Source organism: Arachis stenosperma, chromosome 5 (genome assembly GCF_014773155.1).
Source record: "Arachis stenosperma cultivar V10309 chromosome 5, arast.V10309.gnm1.PFL2, whole genome shotgun sequence".
Lineage (NCBI taxonomy): Eukaryota > Viridiplantae > Streptophyta > Magnoliopsida > Fabales > Fabaceae > Arachis > Arachis stenosperma.
The window spans coordinates 85163982-85173111 of NC_080381.1; the positions used below are offsets into that span (position 1 = coordinate 85163982).

At 30.2% G+C, this 9130-nt stretch overlaps 1 protein-coding gene across 4 annotated transcripts; it reads right to left on the reverse strand.

Annotated features, from left to right (window-relative positions):
* Positions 1 to 1696: 1696 nt before the first annotated feature.
* Positions 1697 to 7491, reverse strand: LOC130981950 (protein root UVB sensitive 3-like). 4 transcript variants are annotated; one of them, XM_057905724.1, is made up of 16 exons: positions 7266 to 7319; positions 7128 to 7185; positions 6961 to 7006; positions 6844 to 6882; positions 6695 to 6757; positions 6535 to 6591; positions 6349 to 6412; positions 6071 to 6112; positions 5680 to 5763; positions 5259 to 5341; positions 4258 to 4387; positions 3597 to 3689; positions 3265 to 3403; positions 2655 to 2695; positions 2381 to 2561; positions 1697 to 2034 (listed from the first exon to the last, which is right to left on the reverse strand). In XM_057905724.1, the coding sequence occupies exons 4-16, from the start codon at positions 6856 to 6858 to the stop codon at positions 2022 to 2024; spliced, it is 1005 nt and encodes a 334-aa protein (XP_057761707.1). In that variant the 5' UTR covers positions 6859 to 6882; positions 6961 to 7006; positions 7128 to 7185; positions 7266 to 7319; the 3' UTR covers positions 1697 to 2021. The 4 variants fall into 4 exon arrangements, with proteins under 4 accessions (XP_057761707.1, XP_057761705.1, XP_057761706.1 ...); XM_057905722.1 differs by lacking the exon at positions 6961 to 7006 and having other exon boundaries at positions 7266 to 7491; XM_057905723.1 differs by lacking the exons at positions 6071 to 6112; positions 6961 to 7006 and having other exon boundaries at positions 7266 to 7491.
* Between the last annotated feature and the right edge of the window lie 1639 nt (positions 7492 to 9130).

The following is a 9130-nucleotide window of genomic DNA, read 5'->3' on the forward strand; positions in this document are numbered from 1 at the left end:
AATAGTAAAATTAGGTCAATTTTAAAACTAAATATAATTAATTATCCTTTAATTAACCTATCATTGTTTTTATGTACCAAAGTTGGTGAATCATTTTCCAATCAATAAGCGAAAGCAAGCTTTGACCTTGGGGCCAATCTAGGGACACAAGTGGACACATGTCAAGCTTCTTGTGAATAGTAAATATTTAAAAGATGTTTGAACGGAGAGATATGAACATTGGATATTGGATGCAGAATCTTTAGGATTATTTTTTTTTTTGTGTCCACTTTTAAACAAAAGACAATAATAGACATAGAAGGTAGATACGGATTTTTTTGTAAAAATTTTTTTCTTTTTGTCTATAGATATTTTTTATTATTCCACTATTACCTCTTCTTATTTTTTTACAAAAAAAAATCCTAATTTGAGCTCATTGAGAAGTACTCTCTTCTCCCTTTTCTTTCCTATCTCTACTTTCTTTTTTTCTCTTTTCCCCAAGTATTCTCTTCTTGATTTCTCTTTCTCGTTCTCTTATTTTTCACTTCTTTTTCAAGTAATGTCTTTTTTTTTTTGCTCTCTGTCTCTATTTTTTTTCTTGGTCATATAATTAGGTATTATTCTGCTTCTCCTTTTGTTGCTTTATTTTTATTTTTATTTTTTTATTAAACAGAATTTTATTCCTCTTTGTCTCTATTTTTTTCGTTTTTATTGTTTTATATGATTTGTCAATCTAAAAATTACATAAGAATAAGATCTACCATTTTTTCTTTTGACAGAATTTTAAATTTTTACAATGATACTGTGAATAAATGAATGAAAAAATTGTTTTAGATTTTAATATGTTGAAAAAATTGTAAATTCTATTTGTGTTGTGTTTAATTAGTGCAGAAATTTTTATACAAATTAGTGTAGAAAAGTTTGATGCAGAATTTGGTTTATGTTAGTGCAAAATTTTGTTTATGTTAGTGCATACTTTTGGACTAAATTAGTTTTTACTTGATACAAAAAAATTGATATAAAAAATTAGTGACAAACTACATGTGACACAAAGACAATAACAAAAAATGTACTTGCTTATTACTCAATGCTAATTGCTAAGCATCTATGAATGACTAAAATCTACAGTTGTGAATAATCGAGGCACAAAATAAAGTATCATACCGCAGTTGAGTCATACTTGAGACACATGTTTAGTTGAGTCATGATTAATTTCTATAAATGTTTAATTCCTAATATACACAATACATATAATCAAATTAATAATAAATATTAATTCTATTTTTTAACACATGACTTGAGTTATATTTTACAACTTCAGGAACTGAGTGAGAGACAGAAGGAGAGGAGGGTATAAAAGCTTGGGATGACATGACTATTTTAGTCATTTTGCATAATATTTTTGTCTTGTTTATATCTATCCAAACATAATTCAGAATATTATATTAGTGTCTTGTACATTATATTCAAACACAATACACAGAATAATTTTTAAAATTTTTATTCTATTGTCTCCATCTTAGTATCATATTCTATCCTGTCAAAGAAAAATGCAGCCTACGGAAACATGCATTTTCCATAAAGCAAAAGCTCTGTACATAAATATTCATCCATTAAAAGGATGCTTTATTTGTTCTATCTTCTTGCTCATACACTGTGCTGACATATACATCTGGAATGTATCATCCGCGTTAGATGCGTCAAACACCATATGTAATGATGGAAGAGTGTATTAGCTCGGAGCCAAAATGAATACACAGATCATTAGGTTGGGTGGAAGTGCAATGCAACCAACTAGTCAAGCTTTCTTTATCTTCATAGCATCACAGCGAAATCATAAATAACTTATAAAAGATCATGCTAACGTTGTCAACCATAATTCAACTCCACTTCAAGCAACTCTCCATTTCGAAGGTGCTGCTAGTCGCCTTCTCTAGAACAATATTCATGTACTGAAACCTAATCGGCTTTCTTTTCAGATGCTTTATAGATCCAGTTTGCCCTCCATATTATAGGTGATAGAAGCCGTTCTGTTTTCCAGCCTAATGACTTGAGCTGCCCGAAATCAATTTAGTTTAATTCCCATGTCATTAGTGCTAAATGTTAATGGTGAAGTCTGTGGTACCTATGGTTACGGTGACTATAGTGGCTACAATGACTATACAAATGTTAAAATTGAAGTCACCTTTTTTTTTTTAATTTTGATAATACTTTTTTTTTTAATTAAAAGCGTTGTTAAATAGTAAAACAGCATTACTTTAATTTTAGCAACACCTTTTAAGACACCGAAGCCACCAAAGCCACCATAGCATGCACCAATGTTAATATATCCAGTAGCACTTTCAAAACTAAGAGAACAAAACTAAGAAGCTAAATAGAATTTGACCAGAAGCTTGAATACCTTGTGAATAAACACGTCTTATCGATCCACATTTGGCTGTCTGAATGCAAAGATTTGCTCTCAGAGACATTCATTGCAAGAATGAGAGCATGAACAAATGATTTCAGAACGTCAGCAGCATTTGAATCTTTATGCACAATAACATTAACAGTTCCGTTCCTTTCAACTAGTAAGTACTTGGCTATAAGTGAAAATAACAAAAAATGAACTAAGGTTTAAGACATCAAATGGAAAGGTGAAAGTTAGTAGATAAACATTATGAAGAGAGCTCAACCTTTTGCATAGTAAGATGCTGCAGAAAGCAAATGCTCCTTACTGTCATCATTTAACAAAAAGAAAATTCCAAGTAAGGTTTATTAATGAAGTTTTACTGCTATTTCTAACAATAATCGAGAATAAACATGCAACTTAAGTTTAGACGTAGTACTGATAAATGATAACACATGCTGAGCAAGAATTGACAATTGCTTTCAACTTAGTTAAATGTAAAGCCACTCATGTATCGCCACCCAACAGCATAAACTTACAGGAGAGAAGGATCATATAGTAGAGCTTTTATAACGAAAAGGTTTAAATTCAATTCTTGCTGCACCATACTTGAAAATAAAAACTACATTTCTTCACAAAGTTCGATGAACTTGTATATTGTCAAGGTTTCAAGTCCAAAAGAAACTGCTTAACATGTTCAAAAAGTTAGAGCTTAACATGGCATGAGTTTACAATGCCATGGTTTTTGGCCATTAGAGGTAACAGAAAAGTGAACCATTATCTTGAAATAAATAATAAAGCAGTGATCATATGTTAAGGCAGAACCCAGAAGGTTGTTAAAGTATTAGTCATGGATTAAGAAACAAATTTTCTCAAAGGATAAGGAAGCCACTCACATTTCCATGTTATCTAATGATGAAACCCTTGTACCTAAATGTACTTTTGTATACAGCAAATCAGCATTCTTTGAGCTCCATACAGTGAGCTTAAGAGGTAAAACATGTTCCTTTGCAGAGACTTGTTCAGGTGACAGAACTGCAAAAGGATTAGAAACATGGATTAATATACATAAGAAAAATGAAATACAGATTAATAATTAATAAGTATGAGTAGTAAATTTAATGCTAAGATTCAATAAATAAATAAACAAATTTTCTCTATAAATAGCTTGACATCAAAGATAAGTTGTAGTTACCATGAAGTAAGATAAAATGAAAGAAGATAATACCTTGGCCTGTCTTCATGAAATGCTGCAAATGAATAGTGGTTCTTTCAGGATTTAATGAGGTCAACGCTAGGCACCGCACAGCTTTGTAGTTAGCTATGAAAAGAGACAAGATTTGGGGCATCAGGTTTCCATCAATGATTTAGGACATGTATTTAGTGAGGAAATACCTCTTCACAAAGAAGCTAGGCATGGAAACGGTATTTATCTACCTTCAGACTATTTGGAACCATTAAGTTGAATATTTTCAACTGTTTTAGAAGTGATATCCTAAGATCTCAATGTCATGGATTAATTTAAGATTTTAACGCGATCAAAATCCTATTCCTTTTACATTCTATCTCAAACCGCCACTAATATTTGTAAGAATAAAATTATTTCTGGTGTAAAAAAGAAAATAGTGTCCAATTTTTTTTTCTTTTCTGAAAAGATTGGAGTGCTAATTTTCCCCAAACACGTTGATATTAGAAACTTGAACTCTGACCAACTACAGCACAGTCATCAAGTTACTATCAATCTCTAACAGCAGTTATTACTTGATAAGGTCCATAAGCCCAATGTGTTCCTTTCTTTTTTTTTCCTCTCGTTGATTGTGCAACACAAGAACTATGCAAGAGACAAGTGTATCAAATATACATTAAAGATAAAAATGTGTAGGACATACCACACATATGGAACAGGGTTAGGGACAAAAAACAAACCCAAATGGCTAGTGGGTGTCCTATGGTGATGCGAGCAACAAGCATGCCCAATGCCATGCCAATCATTGTGGCCACTGTTTCTTGACTCCCTTCCTATAGAAATGGATGTTAATACATCAAAATATGATTAAAAAAGAGGGTAAACTACCAAAAATGCACCCAAATTATTTTCGTGTTGACAAAAATGCTCCCGAATTGTGTTATCGACAAAAATGTCCTCAAACGTGACAAAAATGTCCAACATTAAATATATATTCTCAAAAAATACTTTAGAGATTGAATTTTGATTGCAGTTTTTTGCAAGCATGATTAGAAAAATGAGAAATGTTTATCCTTAAAATTGTGATTTTTCGCTAAGTATATATATTTTTTGGTGACTTTTTTGTCAATAACCAATAATACTTTTAAAAAATGAAAAAAATTTAAAAGTCAAAATTTTTATCCATTTTTCTGTGTGTATTTTCTAAATAGTTATCTAAATATTACTATAAAATTTTGGATCAAATGCATATGTAGTTTGTCCAATAAAAAAGTCATTTCCAACTTACATAAAAAATAATATTCATTTTGGGCATTTTTGTCACATTTTTAAATAATTTGAGGACATTTTTGTCCATAACAAAAATTCGGGAGCATTTTTGTTAGCACCAAAATAATTTGGGTGCATTTTTGGTGATTTACCCTAAAAAAGAAAGAAAAAACTATGCACATACATACTTTTAAAAGAAAAGGTAAAGGTAACAGACATAAAAACTGCTACTATTGTGACTACACCTAGAGATTCTCTTATATACTGCTGCCATTGCTTGTTAATAAGAGTAAACAAGAGAGAGATAATAGCAGTAAATAGTTTTTTTTTTCTAAGAAAGTGGAAGACTTAGGTCTCATCCTCCCTTAGGTCTCATCCTCCCTTGTTTTTGCATTTTGAAAATTTAATTTATGTAACATTAAATGTTACTTGTACCTTAGCAGATATATCTCCGACATTATCCTGAAGAGCAAAATGCTGAGTCAAAGCGGCTCTAGTGGCTCCACTTGCAACACCAGCTAATTCAAATTTCAAGTATATTTAGAGACTAAATTAAGAAATTTGGATATCAATACAGTAGCAATTAGATTTTTTATTTGGGGCTAAAAAGGAAGAAAATAGGGGGGGGGGGGGGGGGGGGAGACTAATCTTGGATAGTTCTTCAGATGCAAACTTTCTGCCAAACAACTATATTTGTGGATAAATATCACATAACCTAATGTGACGCTGCATCAGATGTCTTACAAATTTACATATTGGAAATTTGGAATAAGGAGGTAAGAGACCTACAGCTAACAACTAACACGTAATCACATTACTAATCTATATTTCAACTTTAACAAGTGATGGAACTTACTGAATGATCTTGATATGCTTCCTAGGCAAACAATAATCACAAAAGCTGACAGAAACAGTGGCGAAATAAGGTCCATTAGCATTCCTGCAATCAAAGAGGAGCATAAAATTTAATTTGACATATGAAGTGTGCAATAAGAAATATGTTATTTAACACTGATTGGCACCAGCAAAGGTTTACACTTTTTTGGTGCTATAATTTTTACTTCCAATAAATGAATAAAAGGCTTAGCCAGTAGTTGCCAAGTAAAGGATTCTGTGTAGAATATGTCCTCCTCTGATATTCTTAAATTGTGTTATTGAAAGGTATATGCTTTCTATTCTCCCTTTTTTCACTTGTGTTCAATTTTGTAAAATTGAATTCTAACAATAAGCAGAACATACGGGAGCACCTCTCTTGCTCGAGTCTCCACCGAGAAAAGAATAATTCCGTTCTGCAAATTCTTATGTCATGTCAATCTAAAATGGCACCGAAGTATTTCTGAATAATCGAAAAATTCTACTCTTTTCTCCATCACTCTACCAATTTGCAATCTCAGTCCAGGAATCACTATCGCATCAGTGCTCAAATTTACATAATTAGTATTGGCTTATTTCTGCACATCTCAGAAATGTGTAGAGAAAATGGTTGCATGAAAATTTAAATAAAAAAAATGGTGAAAGAATCTACCAAGACCGTTCATAAGATCTGCAACCAAACGCCACATTTTGGCATTATTATCAAGATTTGATCCCTGCATCATGTGAGTTAAACAGAAATATTGTTAGCCAAAGTGCAAGATACTTCACATGGAGTTATTTTCAGAAATTTCATTTTCAAATTCATACGCTTGAATAAATTACATGAGATGCATACCTGGTAGAATGTGAATAAGATACCTCCAAGCATGCCGGTTATATCCCTCAAAAACCACTGTAAATAGTTTCAACAATCAAAATCTTCTTATCTCCCATACGCCATTTTACAATTAGGGTTCACTCATTCACCAATCAGACACAACACAAATAGTTGATACCTGAAAAGTGGCACCAATCACAGTAGCTGATTTCTCGCCAACCCCAATAGCACTAAGGAGAGCCTGAAAGGGATAATATTGAACACTGGTAAACCCTAGATATTCACAAAACAATGATTACTACATAAACACAATGAAAAATGATCTACCTGGGTAGACAGCATGGTCCTTGTATAAGTTGAAAGACCCTGCCACAATCAATCAATTGTTAAATCCAAAACAAGAACATTCCTCAATAACACTGTTTTCTGCATTGCATAGTTTACCTGCAATGTATCCCATATTTGAAAGGGAACATAATTTGCAGTCACACTGCTAGGAAAACCCCGTATGCCATGAAGAACAAACAATTAATTACAAAATTTCAGGTTTCCGCTTTTTTTATTTTATTTTATTTTATTTTATTGAGATATTAGGAATAGAAAAGGCCTGCCTCAGGAACTAATGCCTGCAATAATCGTCTCCAAAGATGGGTGAAACGGGCACCGGATCTGCGTGAATGAGAGAAAAGCACGAAGAATAAGAATAAAAGAGGAAAGAGGTGAATTATGATGGTCGAGAAAGAGAGTACCTTTTAAAGGAGACAGAGGAAGAGGAAGCTTGGATGGTGAAAGTCTTAGAGAGCTTGAAGGTGGAAGAGCCATTCCATTCTTCCAAGGTTATGGCCGTATCGTTGGAGTTGGACAGTGCTGTCATAGCCGCAGATCCCCCACTTTCAGACCTCCTTCTTCTTCATGCCTTGATAACTTCACTTCACACTTTGGACTTGGAAAGTTGTTTTGCAATCTTACAAGGGACGCGATTTAATACTCCTCAATTGTTTGGAGTATTAAAACTCCTCTTAGAAAGTTAGGAATAAGTTACAGTAAATAATGTTTTTTTTTAATGGTTTAAATAATGTTTGGACTAATATTATTTTTTGGTTTTTATTTGAGCTTGTTTTAGGCTTTTTTTTTATTTTTAAATTGCTATTGGATCATTATATTATAATAGAAATAAAAATTAAAAACTTTTTAACAAAAATATTAAAAACTTTAAAAAGACAACATACTTTTTTATAGTGAATTTTAAAAAAAGTATAATATGTTTTAATTAATTGCAAAAAAAAAATTTAAAAGTGTATTATCATACCTATGTTCTTTGCGGAAATAGAAGGCGAAATCAATCCATTTTTTTAGTTCTACGTTTTACATTCATTCTTTCTATTTTTTATTATTTTAATAATATATTATTATATATAGAATTAATATGTAAATGTATGTTAAAAAGTCCCGATATCTTTTTTTGAGGGGGGCAAAAATATCAAGGTCTGAGATGACCCAGAAAGCACTATAAATTTAAGAAAGCCTACTTGGGTATTGAGCATTTACAAATAAGAAATGAGTAGAAAATATTTTTTTAGGATTAGAGTTGTTTTTTTTTTCAAGATAAAGAGACTCGAATTCGCTACCTCTTATATGAGTATGGAGAGATTATGCCATTTGAACTATAATTCATTGGTAAGATTAGAGTTGTTTTATTTTTAAAAAATAAAAAAATATATGTTTGAATGTAAAAAAGATAAAATTATCTTGTTGAAGATTTAGTTTAAACTTTTAAAATATTCATTTAAAATTTAATTAAAAAAACAAAAATATATTTTTAATATTAATTTTGTTTAAATATATTTAAATTTAAAAATTTGAATTTAATATGAAAAAATAAAAATATCATGTTTAAAATAAATTTTAGAGTAAAGTATCGTCTTTGTCCCCAACATTTGAGATAAGTTCTAAAGTTGTCTCTTAAAGTTGGCTCAATGTTGTCCTGCCGTTAGGGATCTGTTAATAGAATTGACGGTGGGACAAAATTGAGATGATTTAAAAAACTGAAGTCAAACATATATTTTCGTATTAATTTTAAAAGACTAAAAGTTTTTTAAAAGTAAAGTTATTTAATTTGAATTAAAAATTTAATTTAATTTTAAAAAGAATAAAAATAAAAAATTATATTTAAATTTAAAAAGATAAAATTATCTTTTTTAAAAATTAATTTAAAAATTATAAAATATTTATTTAAATATTAATAAAAAGACAAAAATATCTCTTTGGTATTGACGTTGTTTACATGCATCAAAAACTATAAATTTAAACAATAAAAATTATTTTAGGATTAAATTTGTTTAAATGAATTAGAAAATAAAATTTTAAATTTTAATTTATCAAATATTCTTATAGATAATTTTATAAAGACAAAAATGTCCTTATAAAAATTAACACCGACTTACAAGCTCAAACAACCAATCTAACAACAAATTATATAATTTTTATCTAACCCTAATCTCACTTTAATTATCATTCATTTTTTTATTTATATTTTTTTCTTTTATTTAAAAATCAAATTCTAATTTGGAATGATATCATTTAATAAAGAGTAAAGTATCATTTTTGTCCTCAA